We start from the raw sequence: 24,086 nt of genomic DNA, 5'->3' as shown, positions 1-24,086 counted from the left end.
TTATCTGGTTTCAGGTGTGATTTTCCTATTGCCTACACTTGTTACTTATCACACGTGAGTTTGAATGAACATCACATGCTTGAAACAAAGTTGTTTACCCACAATTTTAGTAAGGTGACAACAAATTTGACCAGCCCATTTTGGGGGTTTTGTGTGAAATTATGTCTAATTTGCCATAGGCCCCCTTTACACGTCCGTGAAAATCACACACGAGTTTCACGGACGTGTCAAAGGTGCGTTTTCCCCTCCGTGTGCCGTGTTTATGGCACTACGTGTGTTCTCCGTGTGTTATCCATGATAACACACGGAGAACGAGAACTTTCAACTCCCCTGTCCCTGGCGTCTCTGTCCGTGGTGCTGATCTTCGGTCTCCAGTCCTGCTGACTCCCCGCTGCTGCCGCTTCCGCTGCAGTAAAGTGAATATTAAATGAGCTGCGGTCGGCAGCAACTGACAGCAGCGGCGGAGACAGGAGGGCTGGAGAAGGTGAGTAAAGATTTGTTATTTTTTTCTCTGACACGTGTGTTTCTCCGGTGCGTGTCACACGGGACCGCATCCACACTACATCCGTGTGGTACGTGTGCGGGCCGCGTGACACCCGTGCTGCCAGAGAAAAACGGACATGCATCCGTGTGGAGCACACGGGCTCACGTCTGCTCAACACGGAGGCACGGGCCAATGGCTGCACACGTGCGTGATTGATTTTAATGGGTTTATGTGTGCCAGTGTCTCCTGTACATGCGGGCACGGACCTAGCACGTACCGGAGACACGTGTGTGTGAAGGGGGCCATAAAACGTGTATGACAAAACATGTGTAATTGCAAACATTTTCTAGAAGAAATACTTCATTTTCTGGAACAACTTCAAGGGTAACAACACTTTCAGCCAGAACTTTAGATATTACAATACTTCATTTTACATGTGGGTACTGATAGGATATTATTTGCTATTCCTCCTGTACACAATGGTACCTAGCATCTCTACTTTAAAGGGATTGACCACTCTCAAAATAAAAGTCTGCACCCAATGTGATGAAGTGTCATGATTCTCCTGTATTCTCTTGGGTGAGTGGGTGGTCCCGATTTCGCATGCCGACTAGACTCCTGGGATTCTATTGAGAGGAAGCCATGTGAAACTAGTTGGTATGTGACAGGAAGTATGCAACTCGCATATTTATGGCCATTTGTAGACTGCTGCAGTTGGCAAGCAAAGCCAAATCCTAACAGTGTGTGCATTACACACACTTAGAATTTGGCAAGCTATAGTGTCTACTGAAGATTTCACCCTGTGTGGAGAATCCCTTTAATATACTAGTAGATTATACCAATAGATTAATATGCACATTTATCAAATCTGATTATTCATCACAATTTTTTATGTTTCTCTGTTATAACGACGTTCAGTAATTACCTCCTCGTAATAACTCTGTGTGCAGATACGCCAGTCCCCGGGTTACAGAGTGTGCCAGCCGACAAGAGCTCAGCCAGTCATTAGTGTTAACACTTAAATACTTGCACAGAGATCCCTGTGGACAAAAGAGAACAATTCTTAGTATTAATAGCTAATATTAACATAGGAAAACATATTAGTAATGTTATTCATGGAAAAAGCATCAAAATAGCAAACCTTTCAAAAATAGAAAAATGTTGTAATATACAAAATTCTAGAAAAAAAACTGATGTATAAAGTCTAATTGTAATAATGAATTCATTATTATGTGCTTTTTTATCATCTATTTCATAATGAATCTGCTAAATCCAATAACTGAAGATATTGTAGCCATAACTAAGGCTACTTTCACACATCCGGCTGTAGCAGTGCGGAACAATCCGGCGCTCTGCTGAAAAAACGAAACCGTTTTTTTGCCGCCGGTTTCATTTTTTCCAGCATTGACTTGCATTGGCACCGCATTGTGCCTCATGGGCTTGCGTTCCGTCCGGTTTTTGCCGCATTCCTATGATTGAAAGCCAAGGGCTGCTGGTAGGAATAGAGTTAATTTCCTCCTGGCAGCTGCACTTACAGTGCGGCAGCCAGGCAGCTTTAGAACACTATTACTCTGCAGATTAACCTAACATCTGCGGGTTAATAGTATTTTTGAAACTACAGGTTTTCCTTAAAGAAGACTCATCTGAAGGATTTTAGACTCTTAACTAAAGATGTCATTGAAATGGTGATTTGAAGATACCTTATTTTTGTAGAGACCTGTGTTGTCGTCCTTCTGTAATTAGCCGTGGAAGTCTTATGCTAATGAGGCGCAAGTACAGGGGTTGAACACTGCAGTTGGTCTTCTCCTGCCTGTATGAGTATTATCTGCACCAACTTCTGCTTTCGGTCTATGGCTGTCAAGTCACCTGCCTCCTCTAGCTGAAATCTCACTCGCTTGTCGTCATTGCCGGAGGTTGCGCATGCGCAGATCGATTTCTCAGCTCAACGACATCATCAGGAAAGGAAGTCACTGTCCAGCCACTGGTAAGAGCGGCAACTGTGTGAGATTTTAGAAAGAGGAGGCAGGTCACGAAAAAAAACATGACCTGTCAATCATAGATCAGAGGCAGCCAGGAGAGCAGAAAATAGTCAGATAGGCTGGAGAAGACAAAGTGCAGAGTCCAGCTCACAGCATGTGCTCCTCATTACCAGGACATTTTCAAAGCTGATTGCAGAAGAACAACAAAATGCATTTCTTCAAAAAGGAATCATTTTAATCAGCCTCAGATCACTATTTTAACCATATCTTTAGTTAAGAGTCTAAAATCCAACTGACAGGTCCTCTAATTTTTGGACCAATGGCTTTACAACTCAAGAATATTAGTGAACAGGAGGTCATTGCCCAGGAAGAATGCCCAGGAAGAATAAAATTCCTCAGGATGCTGGTGTCTGGCTATACATCATGTTTCCAGCAGGTTATGGAAGCCAAAGATGCTCTATACCTACTAAAGATGTTTGTCATGAAGGGGTTGAATACTTCTGAACCTGTAGGTGTCATTATCAGTGGTATTTTGTGCCGAATGTTTGAGAAATCACTAACTGCGCACTAGTCATTTGTCTATACGTGGACTTGTAGTGAGAACCTGACCGCGTGGGTATTTATGATAGATTTCCGAGAACACATTAGATTTGCTATTACAAGAGTTAAAATGTAAAAAAAAATTGTTATCTTTCTCAAAATGTTCCCAAACAATATGAAGGGCCTCTTTTTATACGTTTTTGTGATATTAGTTAAACTCAGCAGCAGACTGGCACCAGAGTATAAACAGAATATGTGCCAAACGTTCTCATTCTTCGTGTTTTCTCCTTATCTGTTCATTGCCTTTCAAAAGTCTAAGAACCCAGAGCTATAATTGTGTAAACAGGAAGCTAGCCTTTGGCAGTCACAAACACAAACCTGTAGTAAGACGCACACACCACTTCTAACGGGGCATTAATAAATTGACAACATCTGAAAAATTGGATCCAGTTGGATAAAACGCGTTAGTGGGATGCGTTGCTGGAGTAAATCGATTATTTTCTACTCAAATCCTCCGGAATCCGCAACAAAATGCCCCAAAACTGTTATGTGCACCTGAAGGGACAGGGAACTTTTCCATACAGTTGGCAGCTGAATCATGTACCTCAGAAATATGTCCATCTGTATGGGAAAGCTCCCTGTCCCTTAAAATCCACAAAAACAGTTCTGGGGGATTTTGTTACAGATTCAGGTGGATTTGAGTAGAAAAATATGGTAACTGAATTACTCTAACAATGCAGCCCAACTAACGCTTTTTATCCAACTGGATTCAATATTTCCTGGAGGATCCATCCACCAGCCACGGGGCAGGAGCAGCCTTTTCTTCATGCCTACACAGGAGTTGTCACATCTTCCCCAGGCAGGGGCAGACATATCATTGGTGCAGCTGCACAGGGACCCAGGAGGTAAGGGGGCCATTTCTACCTCCAAAGCAGGTGGAATTGTGCAGTTTGTTGAGCTCTTGGGCTGTAAAGGGCCCATATATTGTTCTTGGACAGGGTCCCTTTTCTGTCTGTGTCCGCCAGTGCTACCGAGTGAACGTAACCAGCACTTACACTCCCTCCATAGGGTATCACCCTATCATGCACCCTGTTCCCCATATCTAGATTTCGTAAACATCTAAAAAAAAGAGCAGCTTCCCTTAGTAATTACATGTATGAATAGAGCTGGCCATACACAATCATCCAGAAGCAAACACTTCTCTGACTTCTCTATACATATGAGAGGTCTGCTGGGCTGAGCAATCTTGTGTTTTCTACCGGTAGAGGAGAAAGCCGCTGCCAGACTTCCTCCATATTGGGTCTCAGTCTCTACATTCTGTTGCTCTCAGATTAGTTGCCAAAATCAGGTGACAAATTCCCTTTAAGTGTATTGTAGTCTTCGTAGACATAGCATAATTCAAGTACTGCTGGGAATGGGAAGGTCTTATCATTGTTTCTGGCAGAGAAAAAGCTGCATATGTGTCATTTATAGAAACCACTGAGTGTGTGTAAGGTAATGTACAAACTACTTGCCAGAGTTGCCCTGGTCAGATCCAAAATCTTGATCCCAGTGCTGCAAGACGGCAGCGCTATTTACTGAGCCACCAACATGCTACTCATGTCAATGAACACTTCTGTGACTGTAGATTTGCTCCACATATACGATGAGTGGGTGATTATGTAGAGCTGCAGGCAATAAGACCATTTGGTACAAAACTGTGAGTGCCACATACTCTGCTCTGGGTTTTCTGGCCTCAAGTTTGGCATTTGAAGGCATACACTTGATTGCCTATTATGTTTCTCTGATATGTGGTGTGTTGTTAGAGTTATAGAGTAGAAATGTTTAAGGTTTCAGATTGGTTTGTAACTGTACAGGTGATCCATAACTTTATATTCTCAAAGTGATATATGATGTTGGATATCCAGGGAGTGAAATAAGTATTGAACATGTCACTAATTTTCTAAGTAATTATATTTCTAAGGGTGCTATTGACATAGATTTTTCACTAGATGTCAGTAACAACCCATCCAATCAGCACAATCAAAGAAATCAAACCATAGATGTCATAAACTAAAGCGGACTTTACACGCTACGATATATCATACGATATGTTGTCGGGGTCACGTCGTAAGTGACGCACATCCGGCATCATTTGACATATCGTAGCATGTGACAGCTACAAGCGAGTGTGAACGAGCAAAAATACTCACCTTATCGTTGCTCGTTGACACGTTGCTCATTTTCAAAATATCGAACGTCCTTCTGCATGCCGGTTGTTCATTGTTCCCGAAGCAGCACACATCGCTCCGCGTGACACCCCGGAATGATGAACTGCAGCTTACCTGTGTCCCGCTGGCAATGCGGAAGGAAGGAGGTGGGCGGGATGTTTACGTCCCGCTCATCTCCGCCCCTCCGCTTCTATTGGCCGGCCGCTGTGTGACGTCGCTGTGACGCCGAACGTCCCTCCCCTTTCAGGAAGTGGATGTTCGCCGCCCACAGCGAGGTCGTTTGGAAGGTAAGTATGTGTGACGGGGGGTTACAACATTGTGCGACATGGGCAACAAATTGCCCGTGCCGCACAAACGATGGGGGCGGGTGCAATCGCAAATGCGATTGCACGATTAATTGCAGTGTGTAAAGCAGGCTTACGTTATGAAATATGAGAGAAAAAGAGAAAAAAAGAGAGAAAAAGTATTGAACACATGAAGAAAAAGATGTGTGCAAAAAGCCATGGAAAGTAATGGCACCAGCTGAAATCTATCAGTACTTAGAAAGCACTCCTGCTACTTAGTGAAAGATAATATCAGCTGGTTCAACTGATGGCCTATAAAAAGGTGTCTCATTACCAAGATGCCACACAAGAAACATCTCATGATGGGTAACACCAGTGCACTGTTTCAAGACCTTTGTAACCTTATTGTTGCAAAACATACTGACGGCACTAGTTACAGAAGAGTTTCTAAACTACTGAAGGTCGCAGTAACCACTGTTGGGGCAATAATATGGAAGTGGAAAGAACATAAGTTCACCATAAATCAGCTATAACCAGCTGTTCCCCACAAGATTTCAGACTGGGGGATGAAAAGGATTATCAGACAAGTTGTCCAAGAACCAAGGACCACCTGTGGAGAGCTACAAAAGAAGGGAATTTTGTTTACTTACCGTAAATTCCTTTTCTTCTAGCTCCAATTGGGAGACCCAGACAATTGGGTGTATAGGCTATGCCTCCGGAGGCCGCACAAAGTATTACACTAAAAGTGTAAAGCCCCTCCCCTTCTGCCTATACACCCCCCGTGCTCCCACGGGCTCCTCAGTTTTGGTGCAAAAGCAAGAAGGAGGAAAAGAATTATAAACTGGTTTAAAGTAAAATCAATCCGAAGGAATATCGGAGAACTGAAACCATTCAACATGAACAACATGTGTACACACAAAAAAACAGGGGCGGGTGCTGGGTCTCCCAATTGGAGCTAGAAGAAAAGGAATTTACGGTAAGTAAACAAAATTCCCTTCTTCTTTGTCGCTCCATTGGGAGACCCAGACAATTGGGACGTCCAAAAGCAGTCCCTGGGTGGGTAAAATAATACCTCGTGATAGAGCCGTAAAACGGCCCCTTCCTACAGGTGGGCAACCGCCGCCTGAAGGACTCGTCTACCTAGGCGGGCATCCGCCGAAGCATAGGTATGCACCTGATAGTGTTTCGTGAAAGTGTGCAGGCTCGACCAGGTAGCCGCCTGACACACCTGCTGAGCCGTAGCCTGGTGCCTCAAAGCCCAGGACGCACCCACGGCTCTGGTAGAATGGGCCTTCAGCCCTGAGGGAACCGGAAGCCCAGCCGAACGGTAAGCTTCGATAATTGGTTCCTTGATCCACCGAGCCAGGGTTGATTTGGAAGCCTGTGACCCTTTACGCTGGCCAGCGACAAGGACAAAGAGTGCATCCGAGCGGCGCAGGGGCGCCGTCCGAGAAATGTAGAGCCTGAGTGCTCTCACCAGATCTAACAAGTGCAAATCCTTTTCACATTGGTGAACCGGATGAGGACAAAAAGAAGGTAAGGAGATATCCTGATTGAGATGAAAGGGGGATACCACTTTAGGGAGAAATTCCGGAACCGGACGCAGAACCACCTTGTCCTGGTGAAACACCAGGAAAGGGGCTTTGCATGACAGCGCTGCTAGCTCAGACACTCTCCGAAGTGAAGTGACTGCTACTAGAAAAACCACTTTCTGCGAAAGGCGTGAGAGAGAAATATCTCTCATTGGCTCGAATGGTGGTTTCTGAAGAACCATCAGCACCTTGTTCAGATCCCAGGGTTCTAACGGCCGCTTGTAAGGAGGAACGATGTGACAAACCCCCTGCAGGAACGTGCGTACCTGTGGAAGTCTGGCTAGGCGCTTCTGGAAAAACACAGAGAGCGCTGAGACTTGTCCCTTAAGAGAGCCGAGCGACAAACCCTTTTCCAGTCCAGATTGAAGGAAGGACAGAAAAGTGGGCAAGGCAAAAGGCCAGGGAGAAAAACCCTGAGCAGAGCACCACGACAGGAAAATTTTCCACGTCCTGTGGTAGATCTTGGCGGACGTTGGTTTCCTAGCCTGTCTCATAGTGGCAATGACGTCTTGAGATAACCCTGAAGACGCTAGGATCCAGGACTCAATGGCCACACAGTCAGGTTGAGGGCCGCAGAATTCAGATGGAAAAACGGCCCTTGAGATAGCAAGTCTGGTCGGTCTGGTAGTGCCCACGGTTGGCCGACCGTGAGATGCCACAGATCCGGGTACCACGACCGCCTCGGCCAGTCTGGCGCGACGAGGATGACGCGGCGGCAGTCGGCCCTGATCTTGCGTAACACTCTGGGCAACAGTGCCAACGGAGGAAACACATAAGGGAGCTGAAACTGCGACCAATCCTGAACTAAGGCGTCTGCCGCCAGAGCTCTGGGATCTTGAGACCGTGCCATGAACGTCGGTACCTTGTTGTTGTGCCGGGACGCCATGAGGTCGACGTCCGGCACCCCCCAGCGGCAACAGATCTCCTGAAACACGTCCGGGTGAAGGGACCATTCCCCTGCGTCCATGCCCTGGCGACTGAGATAATCTGCTTCCCAGTTTTCCACGCCTGGGATGTGAACTGCAGAGATGGTGGAGGCCGTGGCTTCCACCCACATCAAAATCCGCCGGACTTCCTGGAAGGCTTGCCGACTGCGTGTGCCGCCTTGGTGGTTGATGTATGCCACCGCTGTGGAATTGTCCGACTGAATTTGGATCTGCTTGCCTTCCAGCCACTGCTGGAACGCTTTCAGGGCAAGATATACTGCCCGTATTTCCAGAACATTGATCTGAAGCGAGGACTCTTGCTGGGTCCACGTACCCTGAGCCCTGTGGTGGAGAAAAACCGCTCCCCACCCTGACAGACTCGCGTCCGTCGTGACCACCTCCCAGGATGGGGGTAGGAAGGATTTCCCCTTCGATAATGAAGTGGGAAGAAGCCACCACCGAAGGGAAGCTTTGGTCGCCTGAGAGAGGGAGACGTTCCTGTCGAGGGACGTCGGCTTCCTGTCCCATTTGCGTAGGATGTCCCATTGAAGAGGACGCAGGTGAAACTGCGCGAAAGGGACTGCCTCCATTGCTGCCACCATCTTCCCCAGGAAGTGCATGAGGCGCCTCAAGGGGTGTGACTGGCCTTGAAGGAGAGATTGTACCCCTTTCTGTAGTGACCGCTGCTTGATCAGCGGAAGCTTCACTATCGCTGAGAGGGTATGAAACTCCATGCCAAGGTATGTCAGCGATTGGGCCGGTGTCAGATTTGACTTTGGAAAATTGATGATCCACCCGAAACTCTGGAGAGTCTCCAGGGTAGCGTCGAGGCTGTGTTGGCATGCCTCTTGAGAGGGTGCCTTGATCAACAGATCGTCCAAGTACGGGATCACCGAGTGACCCTGAGAGTGGAGGACCGCTACTACAGTAGCCATAACCTTGGTGAAAACCCGTGGGGCTGTTGCCAAGCCGAACGGCAGTGCCACGAACTGCAGGTGTTCGTTTTCTATGGCGAAGCGCAAGAAGCGCTGGTGCTCTGGAGCAATCGGTACGTGGAGATAAGCATCTTTGATATCGATCGATGCAAGGAAATCTCCTTGGGACATTGAGGCGATGACGGAGCGGAGGGATTCCATCCGGAACCGCCTGGTCTTTACGTGTTTGTTGAGAAGTTTCAGGTCCAGGACAGGACGGAAAGACCCGTCCTTCTTTGGGACCACAAACAAGTTGGAGTAAAAACCGTGGCCCTGTTGCTGAAGAGGAACAGGGACCACCACTCCTTCTGCCTTCAGAGTGCCCAGCGCCTGCAGAAGAGCCTCGGCTCGCTCGGGAGGCGGGGATGACCTGAAGAATCGAGTCGGGGGACGAGAGGTGAACTCTATTTTGTAACCGTGAGACAGAATGTCTCTCACCCAACGGTCTTTTACCCGTGGCAGCCAGGTGTCGCAAAAGCGGGAGAGCCTGCCACCGACCAAGGATGCGGAGTGAGGAGGCCGAAAGTCATGAGGAGGCCGCTTTGGTAGCGGCACCTCCGGTGGTCTTTTTAGGACGTGACTTAGACCGCCATGCATCAGAGTTCCTTTGATCTTTCTGAGGCCTTTTGGACGAGGAGAATTGGGACCTGCCCGCGCCCCGAAAGGACCGAAACCTCGACTGCCCCCTCCTCTGTTGGGGTATGTTCGGTTTGGGCTGGGGTAAGGATGTATCCTTTCCCTTGGATTGTTTGATGATTTCATCCAAACGCTCGCCAAACAATCGGTCGCCAGAAATTGGCAAACTGGTTAAGCGCTTTTTGGAAGCAGAATCTGCCTTCATTCCCGTAGCCACAAGGCCCTGCGTAGTACCACCGAATTGGCGGCTGCAACCGCCGTACGGCTCGCAGAGTCCAGGACAGCATTAATAGCGTAAGACGCAAATGCCGACGTCTGAGTGGTTATGGACGCCACCTGTGGCGCGGACGTGCGTGTGGCTGCGTCAATTTGCGCTTGACCTGCTGAGATAGCTTGTAGCGCCCATACGGCTGCGAATGCTGGGGCAAAAGAAGCGCCGATAGCTTCATAGATGGATTTCAACCAGAGCTCCATCTGCCTGTCAGTGGCATCTTTGAGTGACGCCCCATCTTCCACTGCAAGTATGGATCTAGCTGCCAGTCTGGAGATTGGAGGATCCACTTTGGGACACTGAGCCCAACTTTTGACCACGTCAGGGGGAAAGGGATAACGTGTATCCTTAAGGCGCTTAGAAAAACGCTTATCTGGACAAGCATGGTGATTCTGGACTGCCTCTCTGAAATCAGAGTGGTCCAGAAACATACTCGGTGTACGCTTGGGAAACCTGAACGCCGAAGGAGCTGAGGGAGAAATATCCAGCATTAGATTGATGGACGCAATAAGATCGTTCACTATGGCGTCCCCGTCAGGAGTATCAAGATTGAGAGCGGCCTCAGGATCAGAATCCTGATCAACTGTCTCCGCTTCATCAACCAGGGATTCCCCCCTCTGAGACCCTGCACAATATGATGATGTCGAGGGAAATTCTAAGCGAGCTCGCTTAGTCGGCCTGGGGCTGGGGTCTGTGTCAGAACCCTCAGCCTGGGACCCATGAGATACCCCGGGAGGACATTGTTGGTCCAACTGAGGTGGGCCAGGGAACAAAGATTCAACAGAGTCCCTGTGCTGAGATACCGGCCTGGACTGCAAGGCTTCTAGTATCTTAGCCATAGTCTCAGAGAGTTTTGCAAACTCCGTCCCCGTCACCTGGACAGTGTCAGCAGGTGGCTCCCCCTGGGCCCCTCTTAGCAGAGGCTCTGGCTGAGTAAGTGCCACAGGGGCCGAACAGTGCACACAATGAGGGTCAGTGGAACCTGCCGGTAGCGGGGTCGTACATGCGGCGCAGGCAGCATAAAAAGCCTGTGTTTTGGCACCCCTGCCTTTCGTGGGCGCCATGCTATTATCTTCCCTGAGCAACACAATAGGGTATATAGCCAGAAATCAACTGTGCACCATACAGTGTAAAATATATATACCATAAACATATAATGTTACACTACTGCACAATGGGGCTAGCACCACAGGTGCTGCTTACCACCCGCTTAAAGCGGTTGTGAGGCCACCAGAGTCCCTGCCTGGGTCTCCCAGACTTTGTCCCCCTCTGCAGCGTCCGAGGAGCCGACAGGAATGGCTGCCGACGTCCTGAGGAGAGGAGGGAGCCGTGGGCGTGACCCAGAAAGTGCGGGAACTGGTGCCCGCACTGTGCACAGTGAGAGGGGTGGAGTATGCAAAGCATGCTCCAGCCCTCAGTGCTGCTCGTTCTGTGCAGCGTCCCGCCCTTCCCCTGCCTGTCAGGGCTGGGGGTGGGAAGAAAGGAAACTAGGGCGCAAAAAGCCGGGGACTCTAGTAATAAACGCGGCCGCCGTAAAAGCGCGGCCGGCGTGGAAGTCCCCGGCGCACTACAAGTCCCAGCCGTGCCGCGGTGTTTCCATGGCAGCGGCGGTCAGTGCGGCAGTCCCTATACATAAACACACTCAGCAACGCTGAGTGTGTAATGGCACATATTAACCCGGTCAGCGCCGCGGTCCCCGGTGCACTAGCACACCCAGCAAAGCTGGAGTGTTGCTGTGCGCTGTCCCCACAGGGATACAGAGTACCTCCAAGTAGCAGGGCCATGTCCCTGAACGATACCCGGCTCCTATCCAGCAGGCTCCCAGGAGTTGTGGATGAAGCACGGTCTCAGTGCCTGGAGACCGATAGGATCCCACTTCACCCAGAGCCCTGAGGGGGATGGGGAAGGAAAACAGCATGTGGGCTACAGCCTCCGTACCCGCAATGGATACCTCAACCTTAACCACACCGCCGACAAGAGTGGGGTGAGAAGGGAGCATGCTGGGGGCCCTATATGGGCCCACTTTTCTTCCATCCGATATAGTCAGCAGCTGCTGCTGACCAATCTGTGGAGCTGTGCGTGCATGTCTGCCTCCTTCGCACAAAGCAAAAAACTGGGGAGCCCGTGGGAGCACGGGGGGTGTATAGGCAGAAGGGGAGGGGCTTTACACTTTTAGTGTAATACTTTGTGCGGCCTCCGGAGGCATAGCCTATACACCCAATTGTCTGGGTCTCCCAATGGAGCGACAAAGAAAGTCCTGGAATCAGCAGGTACAATTTTCTCAAAGAAAAGTAGTGCACTCAACCTACATGGCCTGTATGCATGCTCACAATGCAAGACTCTATTGCTGAACTAATAGCATGTTCAACAGTGTTTTAAAGTTGCTCAATAACACTTAAACTAGTCTTTGAAATTCTGGGAGAATATAGTCCGGTCAGATGAGACCAAAATTGAACTCTTTGAATGCCATAATACACACCATGTTTGGAGGCCAAAGGTTCACTGCATATCACCCCCATAACACCATACTAACAGTGACGTTTGGAGGGGGGAACATCATGGTGCTGCTTTTCAACATTTGGGAATGGCAAACTTCATATAATTGAAGGAAGAATGAATGGACAAATGTACAGAGACATTTGTGATAAAAATATGCTACCATCTAACAGGATGATGAAGATGAAATGAGTGTGGACATTTCAGCAACACAATAATCCCAAACACACAGCCAAGAAAACTCTCAATTGGTTTCAGACAAAAAAAAAATAAAGCTGCTAGAATGTCCAATCCGATCACCTGACCTGAACCCAATAGAATGTATTGAAGGAACTAAAGCTCAGAGTTCATAGAAGGAGCCCGGGACCTTCAGGATTTGAAGAGTGTTTGTGTGGAAGAATGGACCACAATCACACCTGAGCAATGCATGCAACTAGCTTCCCCATACAGGAAGCATCTTAAAGCTGTCTTCACCAACAAAGGCTTTTGTATGAAGTATTAAAAAAATGTTGTAAGCATGCTCAATACTTTTTCCGGTGTCGTTTCTCATTATTACATGTCACTATATTTATGGACACCTATGGTTTGATTCCTTTGCCTGTTTGAAGTCGATGGGTTGTTATCAACATCTGGTGAGAAATTCATGTCAATAGCACCTTTAGAAATATATTTATTTAGAAAATTGCTAACATGTTCAATACTTATTTCACCTGCCATGTCTCTTACCTCATGTGCAGGGCATTGCAGCTTAGGTATCCATATGAGTAGATGTAACCATAGATACCTAAACTGCAATGGCCTGCACATGAGGTAAGAGACATGGCTACATCAGGAGAACTATACTACATTTCTAATTGGAAGCATTTGCTAATATTCTTATTGTTACACCTACTACACATTGGGATAGGACCAGGGAGATGGGAATACCCCTTTAAATCATGCGGAGGTGTTAAGTATTCATTACACATATTGGCGAAGATTTAGCAAAACTATCTACCACTAAAACTATCTGTGTTGCCTATTGCAACCAATCACAGTGAAGTTTTAATTTTTTTATAGCATCCTATGAAATGAAAGCTGTTCTGTAATTGGTTGATATAGACAACTAGGTCAGTCTATCTTACAGGAAGTTTGATAAATGTGCCCCATTGTCAAAACCCAGTGCCCTGAGAGTAGCTCAAAGCTGGATATAATTAGAAAAATGCTAAAGACAAAATAAGACTTACATTTGCGTAGTACTCCATTACTAGAAGGTATTCCAGGCGCCCATCTGAAGTCACTCTCTCATCAGCTACAATGAAATGGGCTATGTTATCATGTTCCAGCAGAGGAGTGCGGTAAATACTCCTTTCATTAATGAAGTTCTGACGGTTGTTGAAAGAGAAGACTTTCACTGCCACAGGACGCTCGTCTAATGATCCTTTGTACACTGAGCCGTACCGGCCACGGCCAATGAGCTGGAAGGACATTAAAGAGAAATAAATTGTTAGGCCTTTTAGAGTGACTCGTCTGGTAATTCCCACTCTCCGCAATATTTCCACTGCGAGGGACTAATTACTAGGCTTTAAAGCGTAATTACAATGACATATATGGAATCAGAAATGACTGGCACTGTGGCGACAGCACTGCACAATGTAAAGGCTTTCCTGAAAAGATGTCCTTGAGCAGGAAAGTAAGCAAATGGTATCCATTCTGTACACAGACTATTTTGTATCATTGGTCGCAATAAGAATTTTCTTACACCTTGGATAAAAATTACTGAGTAGAAGTGATAAATGTAAAAACCTATAGTGTCTACATTATTCCTTTAACCTATTGTTCATATTCACGTTCCCACGATGAAGATTTCTACCCTATACAGGATAGGGGATCACAAGGCGCTAAATACTAGAATGGGAGTCCTGAGTACCCTGTTCCTCCTCACCACAGTAGGGATCGGCAGTCAAGTATCCATAATGGCTCTTTCATTGCAATGTATGGAGGTGACAAATATGGCTGAATGTTGTGCCAGGCTTCTATTAGCGAATAGGGCCATGTGGACTTTACAGCTGTAGTCACTTCTACTGTGACCATACATGTACTAATCCAAGGAAAGTAGTTTTATTGGAATAGAAAGACAAAGATTCCTTACCTCTAGTAGCTTCAGGTTGTCTAGGTCCAGGGATGGCTCTGAGGTTGCAGCTTCCATCATATTCATACTGTGAAGACCCTGTTTACGGTCTTCTAAAGAAATGAATTAGGTCAGTCAGTTCAGTACTGGAAAACTCTAGACCTCTAATCAATACAGTGAATATAGTATAGCTGGTCTTCCAGTAGAATCAATACAGTGAAGTATAGTTGGTCTTCCAATAGGAGGGCATTCACATACGGTATACAGACAGTAAACCATATAATCTAGATGACAGTCAATCAAACGTTGGTTCAGCCGATGCTTTGGCTGGCCACCAACCTGGCCATTTTTTTTCAAAAATGGGAGTGATCATTTGACTGAGAGATCCTGCATTCTTTATAAGAGATCCACCTTCAGAAATGTCTGCTTATCTCATAGAGAACAAAAGAGTTGGCAATCCAAAATCGGAAACAACAGATCCTTAACCACCCGGACAATCAGCTGGCAGGGACCCTCATACACATTAGACTATAAAACCCACCGATATTGGTGGATTTGGCTGACATTAATCTGATATCTATGGGGGGTTTTAGAAGCATTCTGCCATTTGTAAACAGCTGGGAGACTGCAATAGACATATACATAGTACTCAGCCTTCCTATTGAGCAGAATTTTGGCCTTACAGTCCTACTTGTGGTACCACTTCCAGCATCGCTATTTTAAGCAGGGCTAGCAGTTTAAAAGTGTTCTGCAATTATTGATGGATACTTTTGCAATTGAATATATATATATATATATATATATATATATATATTGAAATAAAGGTTGTAGACCAGCTCACCTGTCTGAGCTCAAGCCCCGGCGTCCTTGTTCTCCTTATTGCACGGACCCGAAGTGGGAGACTTCCAAGATATGTAGAACAAGCTGAAGAAGGATCCAGCAAGGCAGAATGACTCCAAAAGGCAACAAAAGTTTTTTTTTTTTTTTCTCTGACTTTATTATCTAAGAATAAAAAATTCCAGAGCTCTTGACAAGTTGTTAAGCGCAAGGTATATGCAGTATGGACTACGCGTTTCGGCGGACGCAGCCGCCTTCTTCACGGTCCCAAGACACGGTCTTGGGACCGTGAAGAAGGCGGCTGCGTCCGCCGAAACGCGTAGTCCATACTGCATATACCTTGCGCTTAACAACTTGTCAAGAGCTCTGGAATTTTTTATTCTTAGATAATAAAGTCAGAGAAAAAAAAAAAAAAGCAAAAAAAAAACTTTTGTTGCCTTTTGTAGTCATTCTGCCTTGCTGGATCCTTCTTCAGCTTGTTCTACACATATATATATATACTTTTTTCCCCGAAAATAAGCCCTACCCCGAAAATAAGCACTTGCAGGATTTTTTGGCATTTTTGGAGTAGGCTTGAAAACCCCACTCCAAAAATAAGTCCTAGTTGCATACTCAGACTAACAGTATCCTTAAATAGCACTTGGGCAGGCTTATTTCAGGATACATAACTTTTATTGTCCTCTTGTGTTCCTCTAATCCCCGGCTAATTAGGAGAATGAATATTAACATCCTCTCTCGTAGTCTCACCCACCACCCTGAGTCATGCACTGTACCCACACTTTACCTGCTGTATTACCGGTACTGCCAGTCTGAGGATTGCATTACAATCATTCGTGACTATCCTCACCTGAGAGTATGCTTATGCAGCTGTTACACTCAGCTCAGGAAAGGTGCAGATGATTGCGATGGAATCCTCAGGCTTGCAGTACTGGAAATACAGCAGGTAGAGTGTGGGGGCAGTGCAGGACTCAGAGCGGTGGGTGGGATTACTGAGAGGAGGGTGAATATTCATCCTCTTAATTAGCCATGCGCTTGCTCGCCGCAATCATCGGTTGTACTCCTAGTCTGAGAGGGACAGTGAATATGTCTATGTAGCTGTCACTCTCAGCTCAGGAGAGCCATCGAGGATTGCGCTGTGATCGTGGTTACAGTCCAGCAGGGCAGGTATAGAGTGTGAGTGCAGTGTTAGGTAAGATTCTGGGTGGGGAAGAGGGTGAATATGCATGCACTTAATTAGCCGAAACTCGTGATCTGAGAGTGACAGCGTGTATGTCTATGTAGCTGTCACTCTCAGCTCAGGAGAGATACTGACGATTGTTGTGCAATCATACAGGAGGCAAATATAAGACACCCCCTGAAAACAAGCCCTAGCTCCTTTTTCAAAGTAGAAAAGAATATAAGCCCCTGTTTTATTTTTGGGGAAACACAGTATATATCTCAATAGCTGGACCAAGGTTTAGGGCAGATGAACCAGTTTTTTGTTTTCAGGCACAAGCTGTTTTGAGCACACTTGTAACGTACATGGTACAACTATTGCCATACAACACTACTTTAGACATAACATATTTGATAGGAAGTAAACATTTAGCCTTGAGTAGTCACGAAGGAAAGTCATGTGAAGAAAACAAAAAGTGATGTTCTGTGTTTTTCGGTTCTTATTAATAAACATTGCTGCCTAAACACGTTTAACTCTTTAGCTGATGCCCTTGCTTAATTCAAATAATGTATAAATTCATAGTATGAGATCAAGTGTTACATACCTCCACATATTCTGTATATAAAGAAGAAGACTCCAATCAGTACAGCCAGGACTGATACAGAAATCAGAGCAATAATGACTGTCATATCCGGATGCTCCCAGCCCGAGCGAGCTTAAAAAAGACAAAAACACCTGTTATTCCTCCACACTGTGCACAATGCAATAAAAACCTCTCGTATTGTTTGTATAGATATGAATAGCGTCAACATATAATAAATGTATGAATTAATTTAAATTGGCATTTTGTGTTTAGCATGCAATTAGTACATAATATATGGTATAACTAATATTGTTGAGAAATAACAATGTAGATATTTGCGTTATTACAGATTCACAATATAATCACAAGCACATGGAAAGTACTAATAGAAATAAATGAGAAAGCATGTAATAACTGAGCATAGATTAATTTTACAATTAACAGATAAAATTAATTCACCTAGTGAATTTACAATTACATGACTTATTAACAGACGTAGCCCTGACTGCAGAACTCCTCTAATCCACAGCTTTTGATGAAAGCATGACCTACAAGGTTCGTTAAAGGGAATCTACCACTTTGGTACTACATTCAAGAACAGTATGATTAAGGGGCAGAGCCCATAATTCCAGCAGTTTTCATAAAATCTTTTGTTTCATCTGCTTCACAAATAACAGTTCTCTGAATGCTGAGCTCTGTATAACCACGCCCCACACCACTGATTGTTAGCTTTCTGCGTCCACTGTGCATAGGCAGAAAGCTGCCAATCAATGGTGAGGTGGGGTTATATAGAGCTTATGAATATGGAGGATTACATGGCAGCAGGTTTACTAGTCCTTTAGTTATAATCTCCTACTGATAAAGCAATGATTTTATCAAAACTACAGCAAGCAGCCCATTAAGTGACACATCGCTGGAATCAGGGTCTCTGTCTCTATATTATGCTGCTGTCAGATGTTAGGCAAAAATGACAGTTTCCCTTTAACCCCTCCCACAATCAACTTTCATAAACTATAGCCCTGAAAGCAAATTGCACAAATGATTTGGCAGATATGCCCAATGTTGTACTCGAATAGAGCTGCTATATTACCTAACGCTTCGTACTCGCTATACTCATAACGAGTGCTGTCTACTACTCGTGTATTCATTCCGAATAGAGTGTGCAATGTCAATGGCCACTAGGGAAAAACTCGCAAAGTAACGAGTAACCCGAATGCCATACTATTCATGTGAGTAGCGAATAGTGAGGAATTCGGGTTACTCGTTACATTGCAAGTATTCCCCATTGACACACTATTCAGAATGAATATGCAAGTATTAGATACTACTCGTTATGAGTATAGCGAGTAAGAATAGTTAGGTACTCGCTCAACTCTACACAGGGCCGGATTATAGGCGGGGCAGACGGGGCTCCCGCCCAGGGGCCCCCACCACAAGAGCTTCTGAGGGGGCCCCCACCACCATCAGTGTGGGCGTCATTTTATTAACGCCGCAGTGTGGTTCAGGACCGCACTGTACCTTTAAAGAATTTCAATCCCGGCCGTCACTTTTCTGCAGACACGCCCACTGCACGCTCTGTGGGCTGCGTCTGCTAGGATGACGTCACCGCGCACCTGTTGCTGCTTCTAAGTTCCTGCCGTAGAGGAGCTTGTAGGAGGACCGAAGGTCTCAGTGGATCCCGGTAAGTATGAGGTCATTAATCATGGTGCCGGCTGGGCAGGAGGCTGCAGTGAGGAGGGAGCAGGACGCCGCTGATAACAACAGACCAGATTCCATAGTGTCAGCGGCAGCTCTGCCCGGGATCAGTGTGAGTTATTGCCGGAGTCTGAACTGCAGCAGATCAGGTCGGGCTGTCAGTACAGGTCGGGCTGTCAGTGCCGGGTCATCGGCCTCATCCCTCCCCTGCAATAACTCACCCTGATCTCCAGCACAGACATCACTACACAGATCCTGCACTGATCACATCTGAGCCTGCAGCACACATTACACTATATGGCCCATATTACATATAGAATATGTGAGGTCCTGTAGGTCCAGGTGTGATCAGTGCAGGGCATTGTATATCTGTGTACATGGTATATCACATCCAGTGTACAGAGCAGTGTGATATACTGTGTACACACATCAGATGGTATATAATAATGTGTATATTCTATAACATCTGGTGTCTGTATCACAGTAAACCCGGTCAAATGCCGGGTGGGGCCCACTCGCGGTGGCAGGAGTGGCGTAGCGCTAGTAAGGGGGCCCGATGCCCGCGCTGCCTCCCCCCACCGAGGATCGCGCTTTCAATTGTATCGGCATCACAGCTGCCGATACAATTGAGAGCAATGATGAGATGGAGCGGCGCGCTCTCTCTCATGATTCTCCTCGCTGTGTCTGTCGGCATTCTGACAGCTCTGCAGCAGAGCGTGGTGACGTGATCACTGCGCGCCTGCTGAGAGGTCAGAGCAAGCGACAGCAGTGGACGCGCTGAGGAGACCGGAGGAGCGGGGGAACGAGGAGAAGTGAGTATGTACAATCACTGTGGCCAGACGACCATGGGGGTGCATTAAATGATATGGCGGCTGTATACTACATGAGGGTGCCTAATGCTATCTGGTTCTGCACTGTGCTATATATGGACTGTATACTACATGAAGGTGCCTAATGCTATCTGGTTCTGCACTGTGCTATATAGGGGCTGTATACTACATGAAGGTGCCTAATGCTAGCTGGTTCTGCACTGTGCTATATAGGGGCTGTATACTACATGAAGGTGCCTAATGCTATCTGGTCTGCATTGTGCTATATAGGGGCTGTGAACTACGTGAGTGTCTAATGCTATCTGGTTCTGCACTGTGCTATATACGGGCTGTACACTATATGAGAATGCCTAATGCTATCTGGGTCTGCTTTTTGCTATATACGGGCTGTATATTACGTGAGGATGCCTAATGCTATCTGGCTCTGCACTGTGCTATATAGGGGCTGTGTACTATGTGAAGGTGCTTAATATTATTTGGTCTGCTCTGTGCTATATAGGGGCTGTGTACTATGTGAGGATGCCTAATGCTATCTGGGTCTGCACTGTGCAATATAGGGGCTGTGTACTACATGAGGGTGCCTAATGCTATATGGGTGAGCATTGTACTATATGGGGGGCTGCATAGTGCCATATGGGGGCTGCATAGTGCCATATGGGGGCTGCATAGTGCCATATGGGGGCTGCATAATGCCATATGGGGGCTGCATAATGCCATATGGGGGCTGCATAGTGCCATATGGGGGCTGCATAGTGCTACATGGGAGCTTCATAACACTATATGGAGGAATATGGGGGCTGCATAATACTATACCCCCAGAGTTGTATGTCCTCTACACCCCAGAGCTGTATATCCCCAGAGCTGCATGTCATCCCCCCACCTCAGAGCTCTTTGTCCCCCCCACCTCAGAGCCACTGCCCCCCTCTAGAGCTGTATGCCCCCCATTGCTATGTACCCCTTTCCTCAGTAATATGGATGTCCCCAGTAATGTGTATGTCCCCAGCCTCTCTTGTGATGTATATACAGCAGTGTTAGTGTTCTCTATGTGCGGCCATGTCTGTTAGTGTCAGCCACCAATCAGCGTGGCACAGACACATGCCCATGAGGAGTTGGATGGAGACAAGCGGGGAGGTGAATGAGGCTGTTGCCGGCTTCCCAATATTAAAAATTAGATAAAAATATAAAAATGTGTCTGTGTGTGCATGTATGATGCGTATCTGTGTGTCATCTATGTATGTCGGTGTGTATGACTGTGTCTAGATTTATGTCTGTTTATATGTGTTTTTGTGAATTTGTCTTTAAATATATACTGTATGTGTACATATGCCTGTATGTGTATGTACAGTATCTGTGCATGTCTATGTGTGGATGGGGCCCACTGAGACTCTTTCGCCCAGGACCTACAAAAACATGGAGCCGGCCCTGCGTGTACCAGTCATGTATTCTCCTGTACACTGTACAGGGGCGTACCTTTGGGGGGCATGCGGCATATCTGCCCCTGCACAGTAATCAGGGGGGCACCATTGGAAAATGTGAGGCAGCAGTATGGTGGGAGAAAATTGTAAGTAGACAGTATTGAGAAAGAAAAGTGTGAGGGGCATAGAATGGAGACTGGGTAGTGGGGGAGGGGGGATAAGCAGTATAGAGAAGGGGCAGTATGGTGGCCAGTGTGCGGGCACAGTATGGAGGGCACAGTATGCTGAGCTGGGGGAATGTGAGACTGAGGTGCAGTATAGAGAAGGAGCAGTATGGTGGCCAGTGTGAGGGCACAGTATGCTGAGGAGGGGGAATGTGAGACTGAGGTACAGTATAGTGACTGTATAGTGAAGGAGGTAGGCAGTATAGAGAAGGGGCAGCATGGTGGCCAGTGTGAGGGCACAGTATGGAGGCACAGTATGCTGAAGAGGGGGAATGTGAGATTGAGGTGCAGTATAGAGAAGGAGCAGTATGGTGGCCAGTCTGAGGACACAGTATACTGAGGAGGGGGAATGTGAGACTGAGGTACAGTATAGTGACTGTATAGTGAAGGAGGTAGGCAGTATAGAGAAGGGGCAGCATGGTGGCCAGTGTGAGGGCACAGTATACTGAGGAGGGGGAATGTGAGACTGAGGTACAGTATAGTGACTGTATAGTGAAGGAGGTAGGCAGTATAGAGAAGGGGCAGCATGGTGGCCAGTCTGAGGACACAGTATACTGAGGAGGGGGAATGTGAGACTGAGGTACAGTATAGTGACTGTATAGTGAAGGAGGTAGGCAGTATAGAGAAGGGGCAGCATGGTGGCCAGTCTGAGGACACAGTATACTGAGGAGGGGGAATGTGAGACTGAGGTACAGTATAGTGACTGTATAGTGAAGGAGGTAGGCAGTATAGAGAAGGGGCAGCATGGTGGCCAGTGTGAGGGCACAGTATGGAGGACACAGTATGCTGCGGAGGGGAATGTAAGACTGAGGTGCAGTATGGTGACTGGATAGTGAAGGAGGTAGGCAGTATAGATAAGGGGCAGCATGGTGGCCAGTGTGAGGGCACAGTATGGAGAGCACAGTATGCTGAGAAGGGGGAAAGTGAGACGGAGATACAGTATAGTGACTGGATAATGAAGCAGGTAGGCAGCATAGAGAAGGGGCAGCATGGTGGCCAGTCTGAGGACACAGTATACTGAGGAGGGGGAATGTGAGACTGAGGTGCAGTATGGTGACTGGATAGTGAAGGAGGTAGGCAGTATAGAGAAGGAGCAGCATGGTGGCCAGTGTGAGGGCACAGTATGGAGGACACAGTATACTGAGGAGGGGGAATGTGAGACTGAGGTGCAGTATGGTGACTGGATAGTGAAGGAGGTAGGCAGTATAGAGAAGGAGCAGCATGGTGGCCAGTGTGAGGGCACAGTATGGAGGACACAGTATACTGAGGAGGGGGAATGTGAGACTAAGGTGCAGTATAGTGACTGGATAGTGAAGGAGGTAGGCAGTATAGAGAAGGGGCAGCATGGGGGCCAGTGTGAGGGCACAGTATGGAGGGCACAGGATGCTGAGAAGGGGGAAAGTGAGACGGAGATACAGTATAGTGACTGGATAATGAAGCAGGTAGGCAGCATAGAGAAGGGGCAGCATGGTGGCCAGTCTGAGGACACAGTATACTGAGGAGGGGGAATGTGAGACTGAGGTGCAGTATGGTGACTGGATAGTGAAGGAGGTAGGCAGTATAGAGAAGGAGCAGCATGGTGGCCAGTGTGAGGGCACAGTATGGAGGACACAGTATACTGAGGAGGGGGAATGTGAGACTAAGGTGCAGTATAGTGACTGGATAGTGAAGGAGGTAGGCAGTATAGAGAAGGGGCAGCATGGGGGCCAGTGTGAGGGCACAGTATGGAGGACACAGTATACTAAGGAGGGGGAATGTGAGACTGAGGTGCAGTATTTATATCTAAATGCTACAGTTCGTGCTCTACTGTTATGGTTAAAATGTTAACATTATTGGGCCCCCACCAGATTTTCTGCCCAGGGGCCCCCACCAACCTTAATCCGGCCCTGACTCTACATATGATATAAACAAAACTGACTCATACCAGAATCAGACATGTGGCTCAAAGCAACCATTTAGACTTCAATTGCGGTTAGCATAAGTCTACTTTTTGGGCCAGTTTTAATACATAAGCAAGGACAGACTAGCTCCCCAAGCTATGAGTCAAGAGTAGTGATGGGCGAGAACTAAAAGGCTCAAATGCTCGTTCCTCGATTCGAGCTGGCCAGACGCTCAGACAAGCTCAATGTGAGTAACCAGCATTATGGAAAGGCAATGACTGGCCTGTTTGGTTCCCCACCCACATACAGCCAGCCATAAACAGGGTATTTCCGGGGGAAGGGAGAGGTTTTTTTGGGGTGGGGAGGTCACACTACATCTGTGTCGCCCTGGACAAGCCAGGGGACACAGGTCACACACCACCACACCCTACATCCCAGGTAGGCACATCTAAGCTAACCAAAAATCCTTGTTGCCTTCCTCCAGAGGCTGATGATTCACACCAGGGGGTGGGCCAGGCGGTTGGCTCCGCCCACCGAGGAGGTCACAGCTCTGGAGGCGGGAGAAACCAGGCAGTTGAGCCCAGGCAGGGCAAGAGTGAAGGAGAGTCAGTGTGCTGTGTGCCCGGCGGTCTGGAGCAGTGTTCCGAAGGACAGTCAGCACCAGGGCTGCCAAATCCGTCAGTGAAGGGGACGTAGATCCCCCAACAACCAAGTCCCGATTGAAGGCAACAGCCCAGCCAGTATAGAAGAGACACCGCCACCGCCAAGGCACCAGTTTCTTAGGGCCAGCGCCTGCGGTCAAAGAGCAGAGCTCCCCCGGTCCAGCTTGAAGCCGGGGAGCGGGTTACCGGTGGGGACCCATCGCAACCATCAAGTACACGAAGGTGCAAGGAAGAGGGACATCACCGTCACCTACCGGGAGAGTAAGTGCAGCCGTCCGTGGGACCGTCTTACCAGCCGTTTG

General features: G+C 47.3%; 1 protein-coding gene across 1 annotated transcript in view; it reads right to left on the bottom strand.

Moving 5' to 3' along the window:
* The window catches only part of BMPR2 (bone morphogenetic protein receptor type 2), a 284,724-nt gene that overhangs the window by 51,452 nt on the left and 209,186 nt on the right, over positions 1-24,086 (bottom strand). The window contains exons 4-7 of the mRNA XM_075317608.1: positions 17,100-17,210; positions 14,524-14,615; positions 13,619-13,849; positions 1,410-1,524 (exon numbers count right to left, since the gene is read on the bottom strand). Of these exons, the coding sequence (XP_075173723.1) occupies positions 1,410-1,524; positions 13,619-13,849; positions 14,524-14,615; positions 17,100-17,210 (549 nt within the window). The remainder of the gene's footprint in view (positions 1-1,409; positions 1,525-13,618; positions 13,850-14,523; positions 14,616-17,099; positions 17,211-24,086) is intronic.

This window comes from Anomaloglossus baeobatrachus, chromosome 7 (assembly GCF_048569485.1).
Source record: "Anomaloglossus baeobatrachus isolate aAnoBae1 chromosome 7, aAnoBae1.hap1, whole genome shotgun sequence".
Classification (NCBI taxonomy): domain Eukaryota; kingdom Metazoa; phylum Chordata; class Amphibia; order Anura; family Aromobatidae; genus Anomaloglossus; species Anomaloglossus baeobatrachus.
Note: the sequence above shows the minus strand (reverse complement) of the source record. Positions and strands in the feature narration are given on the sequence as shown.